The sequence below is a fragment of the Psittacula echo genome (assembly GCF_963264785.1).
Source record: "Psittacula echo genome assembly, chromosome: 6".
Lineage (NCBI taxonomy): Eukaryota > Metazoa > Chordata > Aves > Psittaciformes > Psittacidae > Psittacula > Psittacula echo.
Window position 1 is genome coordinate 47,092,201 of NC_137743.1, and position 15,162 is coordinate 47,107,362.

General features: G+C 37.7%; 1 protein-coding gene across 1 annotated transcript in view; it reads right to left on the minus strand.

Moving 5' to 3' along the window:
* Window positions 1-15,162, minus strand: part of TET1 (tet methylcytosine dioxygenase 1) — a gene marked incomplete at its 5' end in the record, with an annotated part of 68,364 nt that overhangs the window by 41,190 nt on the left and 12,012 nt on the right. The window contains 2 exons of the mRNA XM_080621434.1: window positions 19-109; window positions 1,321-3,850. Coding sequence (XP_080477560.1) covers window positions 19-109; window positions 1,321-3,850 — 2,621 coding nt within the window. The remainder of the gene's footprint in view (window positions 1-18; window positions 110-1,320; window positions 3,851-15,162) is intronic.

Consider the following 15,162-nt stretch of genomic DNA (forward strand, 5'->3'; position numbering starts at 1 on the left):
ATGCTGAATTTTCCTCACCTGTTCTCCATTATTTCTCTCACAGCAGCAACACTTGGTCCTGTCCCGAGGTGTGTGTAATATGGGCCTTCATCTTTCTCTATAATTTGCTCTGTAAACAGGTTGAGAAAGCTAAGTTGTCACATACAAAATTTATTTACACCATTGCAAATAAGATTAAAAATAGTTTACAGAAGCATCTTCCAAGTTAAATTACAATACAGAAAATCTGTGCTTGAAATGCATTGAATAAAGAGTATGACAGATTTTTCTCCTCGGAGGCATCCAAATTAGCTTATACTTGTTTCCTCCTATTAATCTACTAGCATTTATTCTTTATGTTATAAAGTAATCCTAATTATAGTAATATTTTGCATTCTTTACAAATCTTTATTATAGGAGCTGTAAGCTAAGTAAGCTTCCCAATATCCTTCTTGCTAGGAAAACATTAATTCATGTTAGACAAAGGAAAATTGAGAGGAAAAACAAGTAACTGATACACTACAGAACAGTAAACATAATCCAGGCCTCTTAACTAGCACTCTATTGATTTAGAACATTAAAGCAAAGATAAAACAATTTGACTGTGTACAATTTGTCGTAAAATTTCTGACTTGTGTTTCCATCTGTGTGCTTTGATAGTCTGAAAACACAGTATGTCTAGCACCATTAATCAAGCTGTATTTGTAAAATCCTCAGTACTGAGTCTGGCCTGACATCTCATCCTGCAATGCAAATTATCACGTATGCAGCCTCAGTGGAATGCCACTTTCCCTCTCCTCTCTCCAGTAAGAGGGACCCAGTAGCCTTTGACATAGGCTCTTCAAAGCAAGCTGACATTGGTCATCAGGATTAAGTGACAGTAGCAATACCATCCACAGCTATGCCCTGCCACTTACCTAACAGCATTTAGGCCACAATGACAACATACTGGGAAATTTTTACCCAGCCCACCTCAGACAGAAACTAGTTCATAAAAATCAGAATCTGATATACAGCAGATAAATTCACACAGAGCACAAGTCAGCAATGACAACAAACAGAAAAACTCATTTTTCTCCTGGGTTTAAATTTAAGTAGAGAATTTAAACCTGCCATTTGCACTACCAAAAAAAGTAAATTCTTCCATGTTCTACAGGTCCAAGGAGCACTGAGCACAAGTTACAAAAAAGGGACAAAATAATTTACTCCCATTTCCTAATGGCGAGACACTGATTCTTTTGCAACAGCTAAGTAAGAGTCAAGTACACTTCTCACATTAAAGGAAGCGACATAACACACCTCTATCTGAAAGGCACAGGAAAAGTTAGCAAAAAGACTTACCAACACAGTCACAAGTTGGCAATTCAGATTGTCCTTTTTTTGTAGGCGTATCTATTAAATTTTTTGTAGGGGTATCAAGAAACTTCATAGGTGATTCAAGGAAACTGCTGAGTGTGTTTTTTGCTGGAGAGCATCCTGAGTCACTTGTGCTCTGCAGGTGGTCAGTACCCAAACTGGTTGACGTCAGAACAGACACTTCGCCCACACACTCCATATTCCTGAGAGCTTCAACAGAACCTGCTACCTGGGCCCCACCACAGGAAACAGGTAGCACCTGTGACTTTGGATCTATTTGTTTGACAGCACCCTGCTGAATATAGGTTTTTTCTTCACTATGGATTTCATTAGCTCTCAAGTTAGACTGATTAAAAGTTTGAGGCAAAGGATGCATCTGACTGACATTCGCTGTTTGCTGTACCTGAGAATTGCATTTTTCTGTAAACATCTGTAGGCTTTCACTTGGTCTGTTCAATAAGGATGCTGTTTTCAACTGTGAAAGAGCCAGAGCATTACCGGAGGACAGGTCACTATGTTGGTTATGTGCAACAACTTCATTTTTCAGAGGATCAATGCCTAGCGGCTCACCAAAACCTGCAGTTTTGATTTGCTCACTCACCACTTCACTGCCAAATAACGTATCTTTTTTTTTTTTCTCTTGAGGTATCTCAGGTAAACATCTGTGGAATTTTATCTGTGTTTGTGGGAGAAATAATCTAGTTTTTTCTTGTGAGGATAAATTTTGATTCAGTGCTCTCTGTGCTTTGGTTCTAGGAGTCTTTTTTTCAGATGGAGTCGTTCTGGAGTCCTGTGGCAGGGTTTGACCAAGCTTGTGCAGTTTTGATGATATCCAAATGTCCTGTAACTCACTACGCTGGCATGACAATGGCTGTAGCTGGTTTCGATTATTTTGTTGATAGTGTGCTTCTTGAGGCTTCTTTTTGGGTCTTGGTTTCCATGGTACAGCATTTCCTTTTTTATTTGTTGGCTGCTTCTGTTTTAACAGTAAAGAACTATGATTATGCTTAAAAAATACAGATTCTTTTTTCTGCAACACATCTTGGTTATATTTTGGCTGCCTCTCATGTGATATTAGATTAAGCAGTGATGCCTTTATGTCATTCTTCTGCACAGGATTTGTCTGGTTTGATTCAATTAGTGCTGCAAGCTGAGTTAGTTGTGTAGCTACATCCTCTTCATCCTGGCTGTGAATTCCTCCTTTAATCAAAGAACTAGGTTCCAAGTTCAAATCATTACAAGTTGGGTTTTGCTCTAACTGGCCAAGAGTTTCCAACTTATTACTTGTTTGCTGGACATTACATGAAGCATTGCAATACCGTGCAAGGGTGACTGGATCGCGAGTATAGTTTTTCTTGGTAGTATATCCTGAAAATGACGTTGCATTAGATGTTAAGTCAGATAATGTTTTGGTATCTTTTGAGGATAACTGTAATTTATACATGTCACCAGCCAGATTGGCAGGTTTTCCACACAAATCAGAAACTGAGCTTTGGCCATTGTATAACACTGCCTTATTAGGGAGAGGGTTCTGCGAGTGAGTGCAGTGAGCCAAGAGCTGTTGTTCATTCTGTAAGTAAGCATCTTTGATTTCTTTTAACGCATAAGATGTGAAGGAGGAGGAGATATCCCTTTTATAACTATGGAACAAGTTGGAAGTTGTTTCTTCTGTACGTTCAGTACTTTCAGTTTTAGCTGGTGAAGTTGTTTCTAAAGGGACTTCAGATAACTGTGTTAAAGCTTCAATAGCTACAACCTGCTCTACAGTTAAATTTCTGGTTTTAATCAGGGACAAGAAAGTTGGCTGGAATGAAGAATCCTCATGCTGTGTCTCTGCATTAGGTACTTTAAAGCCATCCTTCCCTACATGTGCTTCCTCTTCGGGCAGTTGAGGGCAACACAAGCTTTCTTGCAGATCTGAAATGGAACCCCTCTGCAAAACTGACTTATCATAGTCCTCAAAGACGCTGCAAGTGCAGTTTTCCTCTTTCATCAAAACATTTCCTTGTTTTTCTGGGTGAACGCAGCCAGCACCAGTCACCAGAGTGTTTACTATGTTACTCAGATTGGTATTGTTTGTCCATTGCATATGTGAGTTGCTTGTCAAATCTGTTCTTTCCTCCACAGACACTTTTTTCAGTGAAGCAACGGCTTCTGGTGGTGAATAATGTAAGGGTTTTATGCCATTTTTGATGGTCTGTGCAAATGAGTATTTTGGCTCAGCTAAGTGACTGGGAGAGACTGTTCTTTCACTGTCTTCAGTGTTTTTCAAGTGTTCGTTGCCTGTTACAGTTCCATGGATATCTCCATTGACATGGACACTAAAAGATGGCTTCTCATTATGTGCCCACTTCCCTGCTTCTAAGCCTGTCATTCTTTCTTTCTCCTTAGACTGCACATTTTCAATGGGTACTGTTTGGTTTGTTTTCACCCTGTATTTTTCACCATGACCACATATACTGCATTCCATGAGTTCTGGTCTGCGGCCATTTACTGGTTTGTTTTCTAAATTTGCCTATAAAATAATTAAAAAAATATTGTTGTAACAGCTGTTAAAAAACATTAAAAATAAGAAGCGTAAGATTTACAGCAATTAAACCCTACTTTGACAGATAGAGGAATATCCTAATCAAGCACAGGCAGAGAAACTGGGGAAAAATCCCCAACAAAACAGGAAGTCGTAAACCCCCCTGAAGCCTAAAAACCCTGTCTATATTTATAGCTGGTTTTCCCCACTGCCTGGGGAAGAGCAGAGGAAGAAACTGTGTGCATGTTGCGGTGGGGGAAGACTGAAGAATTGAATTATTGGATGGACATTAGCATTTAGAATCAGGTCTAAGGATTCAATTTTTAATGAATTTGCATAAGCAGATGAAAGCCTCTCAATGCAGGACTGAAATACAAAGGCTTGTACCAAAATAAGTTTAGTAGTAATTTGGCAGAATTATACCAATTTGGCTAGAGCAAGACACTGATTCAACACTTGGGTGGACACTCTAGCAAGAATGGCTGGTTTTCAGGCTTAGTTTCAAGGTCTTAAAAAAAATGATAAAACCTAAGCTGAAATGGATAGTAAGCCAATTAACATAAGCTCACCTGAGCATTATCCCCTAAACACTGTTTAGCTTCTGTATTTAGATGGTAATTTCTAGGTTTCTGAACAGTCTCTCATGTAAGCTATCCTTAACAGTATTCTAGTAAGCTCTAAGTTCTAATATTTCCTTAAATATATTATTCATCTTCACTGATATTATACAACTCATGGCTGAAACAATGTCAACATTAGATAGAATCAAAATACTGTGTGGTGGAAAGAATATGTATATTAGCATTGATATAGTATGGATATAAAGTAAGGATTTACACAATTTAAGTTAAAAAAAGGCAGGAATTCAGGCAGAAACAGCAATAAAGGCAGGAATCTAATTCTTATTATGTTAAATAAATTTTATTTACATTTTCTTTTACAAAATAATTTTAAGTCACAAAAGACAGTGCCAGTACTTAATCTTGTTTTAACATCTATGAGTTATTTTAATCATCTGTAGCCTTAAGCCCTACTTTAACAAGAAAATCAGTACTGATTTTTGAATCAGAGATAAGCAGTACAACTGATTAATTGGCACACATTGGCACTGTACATCTTAGCAGTTCCCAGAAAATAGAACCCAAGTTAATATAAAACATTCAGTTATTCAGACATGGTTTTGTGGTCATTCCAACTAAAGTGCATGCACTTCTCTGAGAAAACTCAGTAGAACAAATGCAAAATAGATTTATAATTAATCATAAGCATCAAGATAGAATTGCCAGAAACCCCCAGGCAAAACAAGGCATACAGACCCAGCTCCATCTGGAGTCCAGTGTCCATCTCACAACTGATTCCTGATAAAAAAAACTAAACTGGGAACCCATAGCATACCCTTAATTATATGAGAGGCATCATAAATTCTCATGGAAATGCTATGTAAAAACATGTCCAGCATAAGTCAAACCTATCGAAATTACATAAAAATACCTCATTTACTGCTTTTTCAGTACACTCAGATGCTGACTAATGGTGTGTGAGCGTGAACTCCTCCGGATCCTGGTGATTTTCAATCAACGAATGGTCCATAGACCATGGGGATCACTGAGCAATTTCTAAGGGATCCACAAAAGTGCTTAAGCAGTTCTGTTGTTAGCAAGAGTAAATGTATTACATGGGCCTCTGCAACCATACCAGAAAATATTTTAAGGGCCCATCATTGAAAAGTTAATTTCCACAAGTTTGTACCTGTGCAAAAGCTGAATTTTAATTACCTGAACTTCACAAAAACACAGGATATGAAACTGCTCCTTTTTCTTCAGCAAAAGTATACCTAGTACCTCTGTCAGTCCAAAAGTTGTCCTAACCATACGAAATCATTATTAAAAAATTGCTTAATTAGACAATTAGGAGGCTAAGGAGATAAAAAGCATGTAGATTAAAATAATTTCCCAGCATTTGTACATTTTCAACACAACAACATATATTTGCCTTTATTTTTACAGAGGGTGTCAGTCACTACATTAAAAAGTCTGGTAAACTGAGAGCAATGAGAGGCAGGGGGAAGGAGGAAGGTTCATACATGATCAGCAGAGATTACAGATCTGACACAGAGTCCACTGACAGCACTTCAAAGTGCAAAAACGTCATCGCACATCTCTCCACCATGTTGTTCCTCAATAAAAAACTTTCATCTGACATAAAGCACTGCCATGCTTAAAAAACACTCAGGATATTCTCTAATCTGACAGTAGTATACAGGTGCAATGCTGAGTCCCCGTAAGACGCCAGTGATCACAGCAGTAAAGTGGGATTACTTTTAAAATAAAGTTATTCCTCATTCATCATAATTTCCACTAAAATTACTGGAAGCTGCCCACATGCAATGAGGAAGAAAAGAGAACCAGATGATTCATATCACTGGCATGATTTTGTTAATATTAAATTTTTCCACACAAAGAATAAATATTATCATAAAATCGGATTTGATTAAAAAAACCCAAAACCCTCTCTTTCTTTTGAGCACTTCCTTGCCTCTTCTGCTACTGAACTGCAAATGGATCCTAAAATTTACCTTTTTCTATCCTCTCTTACCAGACTTTTCACTGGGGTTTTCTGTTTAATATGTGAAATTATTGCTTCCCAACATAAGAAGAAATAACAGATATACTAGCAGGGGCAGAGTCCATTTGATTCTTCTCCTCAATGTAAGTCTGGCAGACCAAAAGTAGTATCTCAGCAAAAACCTCTTGCACCTAAACAATCTAGGAGCAATCTATCTTCAAATACTGAATAAGGACTACTCAAAAAAAGTGAAAACTACAGACAAGGATACCACAATTCCAAGCAACAGTCCTAAAATTCATGAAAGTTAAGCATGCAAGTCTGATCTAATTGATTTCTAAACCTTTTACACAAGTGTAATGAAAAGCTAAGGAATAAACTGGATCAATAAAAGTAATTTCCTCTCTTCCTCATTAAGGAGAGCACTACTTTATCTGGAGACATAAAACAGTAACAAATCATGCTCAAGCTTAGACTCTGCAGTAGGTAGTGCTACTAGGACAGGAATCATGGAGTATAGGCTGCTGTAGCCATTGCTGTATTACTTAGACTTTAACCAGACAATATCTCTTATATACACACACATAAAAATTCACTCTGTGAGCACACCTCCAGCACACATGAATAGCCAGTTACAGCAAATCATTTCATCACTCTGAAAGGATCAGACTTTAGTATTAACTCTTCTTTTAACACAAGGTGCCTCTGAGGTAATGGCAAAGAGTTCACCAATTCACAATTAAAACACAATGCTAAAGACATTTCCACATCTTCTGTACAACAGAGAGCAGGCCATAGGCTTGTCTCTTGTTTCAAACCTCTATAGATGGTAACAACACATACTATACAAGGACATAACTGGAATCAATTACTCCCACAAACAAAAAAATAACAGATAATGCCCAGGCAAACTACTGGTAAAATGTCTCTAAGCGACATTAGCTTATACCAATAACCAGGATGACACAAAAGGCAGTTCTTCCAAGGTCACAACATTCATCAAAGGACAAGTGGGTGTCAGTGCTTGCACAATTGCAGTGCAATGGGTAAGTCTGGATCCTGCTGCAGTGTCTGCAGACATGTAGCCATCCCCACATGACCTTCCACATTGGCACAGAGCTGGAGCTCCTCAGAAAAACTTTAAGAAAAACTGCAAAAAAACCCAAATGTACTTGATCTAACATTTGAACAGGGTGTTTTGTTTATGGTCCAACTGTCAGATGTCACTGCTTCACCACGAGATAAAAGTACCAGCCAGCTGGCCAGCAGCAATTTACCCCTATGCAATTTATTTCTACTCTCCAGCATCTGCTCCCCTGGACATGAAGAAATCCAGTGCAATGTGGGACTTGCACTGTACAGGACCAACATACAGGGATAAGGACGTAAGATACGGACAGGTCAGGAATAGTGACACAAAAGAGTACATGTGTGGAGAAACAGTTGCTTTTGTTGAGTACTATGTACGAAGCTGTGCACTGATTAGAACAGAGACAAATGTAAGGTGGCATGCTGTGGCAAATATAAGTCACCTTCTTGAAACAGTCAAGGTTTCTTTGCATTCCAAAATAAATGCAGATACAATAAAATAGTTTGTCCTTAAATGTGTAAGACCACACTACCTCATGTTTGACTACTGGAAAGCAGACAACAGCAACGTGCTGGAAGTTGCTGCCTGAGCAGGGTTTCCCAGCAGGTAATCAGCAGAGAGGAGAACAGCCAGATAGAGGCAAAGCTGCAAGCTGGGGCATAATCCTATGAACTTCACCAGAGGCACAAAGCAATTACCAGCACACTTGCATAACAACCATAGACACAAAACAGTCTCTTAATATACCACACTTCTACAACAACTTAGATTTTCTATCAGACTTTCTGCAGAGAAATAGACTGGGGCCTGTTATTAATGTAATACAGCCTGCATATAGGAGGTGTTTTGTTCCTCAAGAGAACAACCTCCACAGATGGCACTGAGACACAGGACAAGCATTATAGAAACTACTGCAATCAAAGCAAATAATGTCTACTCTTGACAAAATTATGTAGACAAGTTTCAACAGAGAGGATGGTTTACTCAGGAGAACAAGAGTTCCATATCTGAAAATCTGGATAAAGCGACCCGATCTGGGGCAGGAAATACAGGCTTTCCTGGAGGGATCCTCCTCACTCTCAACTCCCTGCCCCTGAGTATCAAATCCACCAACTGGAGTATCACAGCAGGTACTGTTTCACACTGGATCTTAAAACAGCTGGAAGGCCTGCTCTAGTTGATGGTGGTTTGGGGTTTTTTCTTATCTGTAGCCACAAAAGCAAAGTACATTCTCCAAGCTACAGCTTAGCTTTCTCCTTCCCAGTTTCATCTCCACTTACAACATCTTCGCTATGTCCAAACAGCAGGCAGCTCTTCCACCAGAAAAGGTCCTTATCTTGTCTTTCCATAAGGAATTACGGGCCTTAAAGTCTTTACAGCTTTGTTCTCTTTGTTTTCTCTCCTACACTGCTATCACAGATCTCCTGCCCACCTTGGGTAACAACTTCAGTGAGACCACTCACAAAGAAGATCTACAGTATAGGACCTAACAGATGCACTTACTAACAAAGTAAAAAACTACAGGACACTAATTCTGGCTCTAAAGGCTTCAAATGCTGATCCCCAGAGAAATGTATTTACTGGATTATTACTTGGAAATAGACCCTCTCAGTCACAAACTCAAATTGTTTTGTCAACCCTGAGCTCTAAGCTGTGAAAGCTACAAACAGGAGCAAGAAAAAAAACAGAGTGAAGGATATCCCATTCTTCTACACAGCACCAAAGAACTGGATGTTTTTAGAAAGAAAAAAACCCAAACATTACAGTACATTTTGCCAAGGAAGCAAACATAGACAAGCATCTTGCTTGGTGGTTTTTATTTTGTTTGGGTTTGGGGTTTGTTTTGTTTTTTACTGGTGTTTTGAATTATTCAATTATTTGTCTTCAACATTGAAACTGAGCACTCAAAGAGACACTGGCAGCTCTGGAAAATATAGCACTCAATTAACTCACAAAAGAAAAATCATACAATCAGCAGCAATATGTATTCCCCAATATAACCTTCGCCTAATGAACTTTAACTCAAAAGCAGAGATGAAGAAAAAAAATCAGTCTTTGAATTTATCCACCCTAGCTAATGTCTCTTGTGGTCTACTCATTTATGAAACCATCCCCGCAGCATTACAAAAGCCTTGCCTGGCCCTTAACTGTAAACGGAGAATCATCACAGGGTTCATAACAGGGTCTTCAGGGAACAGATCACATATAACATTTTTATCAATTATCTGAAAGAAAAGTGAAATTAATACTGATAGAAAAACAGCAAATAATTAAAAGATCAGTCATGATACCTCCTAAACTAACTGGCAAGCCAGCTGCAAGCACACATTTCAATACAGCTAAAGGTGAAGTGTATCTAGCAACAAAGACATAGGATTATAAGCAGGTTTCTATCTTATAAAGCAATGCCTTTAAGGAGGATATTAACATGATCAATAATCAACTGCGCAGTGACTACAGAAATTCCTATTGGAACTTCATGGGCAAAAGTGTTAGTGAAATGATCTGGTGCATAAAAGACAATACAATTACGAAAAGATGAGTTACTTTCTATTCTGTACTTTGCACTTTTGCACCTGCTGGTGGAATAAAGCATACCCAGTTCAAGCAACACATTGATATGCTGAAGAGGGTTTGAAGGACCACAAGAATGACAAAGGATTGAAACATCTTGAAGCGAAAGCCTCAAGTTCACTCTCTACTCTGCAATTTACCAAAGAAAAAGAGAATTGAAAAGCCATGAACTGCAGCTAAGTCTATGTGGAAAAAAAAAGATAAAAGAAGGGTCCTTGTTGTAGCAGACGAAAGTGTAACTAAACTTAATGACTTTAAGTCAAGGCCAGGGAAGTCTGGCCTTGAACTATAGTACACATTTTTGCAAAGGGACAGAGAAAGCGTAAAGAATCTTTTAAGCATCCTGTTAGGTGTTTCTGATGCATCTTTTTGTCCATGGGAATTTTCAAATTCAAGCTATTTGAGCTATTTTTAAAACATTATGCTTAATCCAAATAAATTGATAGTCTTACAGCCTTTCAGCACAAGAACATGTGACCTCAGTGATCTTGCTTGGGTTTACCATATGTGAACCAAACTGACATAAGTTAATTCTCCTTTGATTTCAGTTCAGTAAAGATCTGAACCGTTCAGGTAACAACACAACCTTCCAGTTTCTAGAACCTAACCAGGAAGATATTCGGCTCCTTAATTTAGGACCCAGTGCCTAGCCATCTGTTGTACAACCAATTACATGATTTACAAGTTGCTACATGCCAGTAGCTGCTCTCAGACCAGATCTGCTAAGGACATACAACACAGTAAGCTAACAATGCTCTCACACAGATTAATCCCATTTTCCCCACTCACTTTGAAATATCAGCACAGGTCACAGATACACTTTTCAACAAGTCACATACAAGTCTTCTTCAAATTCAAACACCTATTTTATGAGTATATTCTAGCCTGGTTTTACAGCTGATGAGGGGCCACAAGACTAAAAGGTATACATAATACTCTTCAGCAATAGAAAAGTCAGTGACAGGATATGTCAGAGGAACAGCTAAAAGTAATTCAAATAAAAGAAAAAAAATACAAATACTGGTCACTTAAGCCACCAAGCTATAAGGCTGAGCACTATTCAGGATTGTGTATCTATGTTTTGCTTATTCTCATGAGGAAAGAAGCTAAAAATTGGCAAATTATGTTTCTCTTCTAGCTCAATCAAAGCTAGCACACCTATGGTTTTGAATAAAGCTAAAATGGAATTTACATTGTACGTAACTTCTGCTTTCTCTTTACAGGAGTGACAGCTTTCACTCACATACTGGAATAACAGCAATGTTGCTCTGAGGCAGCACTGCAACAGCGGTGTTTGCATTGCAGAATTTAGACAGTGATTATCCATCACAAAAATAAATTCCTTTATTTTTTTTTATTTTAGTTGGGTTTTCTTTTTTTTTTACATTTACATGTTTAAAGGCACAGAAATTCTCTCCCTTATTCACAAGTTCAGCAAAACCTTTATTTTAGGAAAATTAAATGTAAAGCCAAATTTTATTCCACAGCATCAATTAAATTATAACACAATACAGACAACACCAACAAAACACTGACTGAGAAAGAAATTCACAGTCAAGTGTCAAGACACAAACCAGTCAATTTTAAATCAGCCTTGAATAATCCTAGTATTCTTAAAGGCTGAATATTAAAGCTGTTAAGACAACAAGGTCAGCCAAATACATTCTATATATTAATTTATATATAAGTCAATGAAAAGTGATTATTATTTGTTCCTTATGTATAATTCCTGTTTTCTTGATGTTGGTTAAGTTTCATGTATTTGACATCAAAAAAACCCCACATCTTTCTAAGAACTTATGGATTCTTTTTACCTCCCAAATGGAACTTACTTCAATAGGATTTATATCTTTTGGTCTCTACATAGGCAAAGCTCCTAGTAATGTCAATGGCAAAGTTTGCTGCAGTAGTATGTGCTAAATTAACTTTCTCATACTCCGTAACACTGCACAAAAAATTTAGTACAACATCACAGAAAGAAAAAAAAATAAATCACAGAAATTAAAATCTGCTGCTGCTCAAATGCATTCAGGCCTTCTCACTGGTTTTTTCCTACATCAGTTAAAAGCAATAAACAAAGTTGCCTAGCAACATGGTATCAGATTCTAAACACATAGTGCCTATTTTCAAAGCATTTTCTAGATATCTATCTAGGAATGTATGTACAAACAGCAAACTGACAACAGATTTCTGGAATTTGCAAAGCCATCTCAATTATTTCAATGCCTACATACATAAAACCAGTACAAGCATTAATAAAGCTCATAATTCAGTAGCAAATACAAGTAGCATCAACAAAACAACACACCTGGAATAGGAAATCAGAGTTTACTGCGTAATGCTGTAGTTAAGAAGATCTAAACAATGTATCAATATACTCATGCAACTGGCCTTCACCTACACATGCAGCTCCTTCTTCCCACAAACTATGTTTCTTTTAGTGATTATTTTACAACATTTTTGGTCACAAACACATTTTCTACCCTTTTAAGAGGCTCCTTCTCTAAATCCACTGAAGTGGAAGACCCAACACTGCACTAAAACACAGTGACAGCAAGATCTACAAATAGGTATTCAAAACATGCAACTCCCCTCCAAAACTACTGTAATCATTAGTTTCACCCTGTCCTTAACTGTTCCCAGACTCATTATGCCTCTGCCTCCTCCATCCTCCAAGGAGCAGCACTATCTTCACAACTGCCCATCTAACAAATGAGTTAAACCAGAAAACCCTACTTCTCTCTGTCCTCCTCTCAAACAACAGTGCCCCTTCCCTCAGCATTTTGGGAAGTGGGCTGTGTGGACAAAGAGTAGCATGATGGTGCAGCTGAGCAAGCAGTGCATGGGTCCTGAAAAGGAGGCAGATGGGAGAGGGAGCCCTAAAGTGCTCTGCAGGAGTAGGAGGGCGAGCGAAGGAGAGCATCTCTGCATTCTATCCAGCTCACTGCACCACAGGGGAAAGTCCTCAAGGGACAGGCTTCAACACCCCCCCACCCCACCCCCACCCCCCCGAAACTTGCTGGAAAAATTAAGGATTAGAAAATTACTAGAGTAAGATGAATAATTTACAGACCATTTATTTACAAAGGCATTCTTTGTTTGGACTCCATTAAAAAAATGTCTACATACTTGAGTAGTCTTAGCAATACTGTACAAACAAAATATGGAAGTGCTTCATATGTTCACGAATGCATTCATGTGAAAGTGTTGGAAAAGCTGCACATGCAAATGTGCTACTAAATTACAATGATAATCATGCCTGCGCACATTGAGCAAGGTGCATGAGCTTATCAAGAGTGAAAATAAAATTGATCCCATTTAGACAGACACATATCCAGCTTGAAAAAGCACAAGATTTTTTTTCCCAAAAAAAATGATACCTAGATTTTTATTTTTTTAACTAAATTAACAACTAAGTTAGTAACTGATCTTATTCTGAAAAATAAATGTTAACTAATTTGTTTAGGCCACTCGCATACCAAAAGTAAGCCCTCCCTACCAAAAAAATGGACCAAGAAGGCACATAAGAAACAATCACACTTTCAACCAGTACTCAAAGCAATTTTAATTGGTATTTATTGAAGGAATATGTTCCAAGGTGATAGTGTCCCTTTAAAAAAATACAAAGAATAAGGTCAGTATTTTCTGGACAACATCCTTTCCAACACATATTACACCATTCTGTCTTCTTCCTCTGTAAAATTCCACTGCAGTGCAATCCCATCCATTGACTTGCTTGTATCTTATTTTTAAAGGGGGGGGGAAAAGTAATAAAATTTAATTTCTTCCAGCTAAATATTCTTGCAGATATTTTGCACTAAAAACATACCATAATTTAGAGTATATGTTCAAAATCAGTTCAATCCATGCTCACTTAAAGCATTATCATAAACACATCAACTTGACAAAAAAGATGTATTTTTAATCTCTCTAAGCAGCAAAACCAAGACTGCATCATAAATTGGCAACAGCAGGTCTGCTGAACCAGCTTCATATTTTAAAGTTGTTTTTGATTAAGAAAGACTGTGCTTTGTATGGAGAGAGAAAAATTAAGAGTGCTCAAGTGTATATTTGTAGCTTTGGTGGAAGTGAAACTTTCACTGGTTGCTAGTACAATGTTTACAAACAAACCAGAAATTCTAGGTACTGAGTTATTTCTGGCTTTTGGCTTTACTTAAATTGAACAGGTTTTATGCAGTTTAGCAGGTGTTGTTCACACTTCTCTGGCGCACACACGATAACCATTACAGTGTTTATGCATAAACACACAAACAGAATCAGCCAGAGAACAAAGAATGTGTATGCAGTTATAATACTCACTTAGCACTGCATATATTATTCTGGATCTCTCTCACAGTCTCTTCCTCCCCCCTTTTTTTTTCCTTTTCCTTTTTTTTTTTTTTTTTTTTTTGTTTTAAATCTCCATCAACGCAGCAAACATCTGCAGCCATCCAAATAGTAGCCTTGGCTCCACAGAACCTAGTAGAAAGATCACGGATTGTACTTTTTCACCAGCTGTACCTTGATCTGCATGAGGTTTCATTACTGGTGCCACTTCTATCTATCTTTTACAAGTGTAGATTTCCCTGACAATTATGATGCCATGTTCAACTGTTTCATTCCTCTGAGCTCTGTGTTAATAAAATTGCACGACTGCAAACATTTCCCTACTTTTAAAGATGGGTGCATTGCACTCCCCAGATGGAGTGAGAACACTGCTAAGTAGCTAAAGGGAAAATTATAGTAGGTTAAGCAGGGTGTATAATATGTCTTTTGAAATGCAGATGAATGAATTTTTAAGTACGTGTCTCTTCTATGCAGACTTTCCACTATCAGGAATAAAATTGAAATGTCTGCTTAACTGGGGATAACACACAGTATAAACAGTAAGAAAAAGCATTGGTATATTTCTTCCTTAGTATTCATTACTAAGCACTCACAAGGACCCTTTCTTCAATGAGGATTTGCCTAAATGTGATGCATATTTCAGATGTTCTTTCAAAATAAACATGGAGAGCCTAATACAGTATTTATGGCACAGAAGAATTTCCTAAATGACTCCAATAACCAG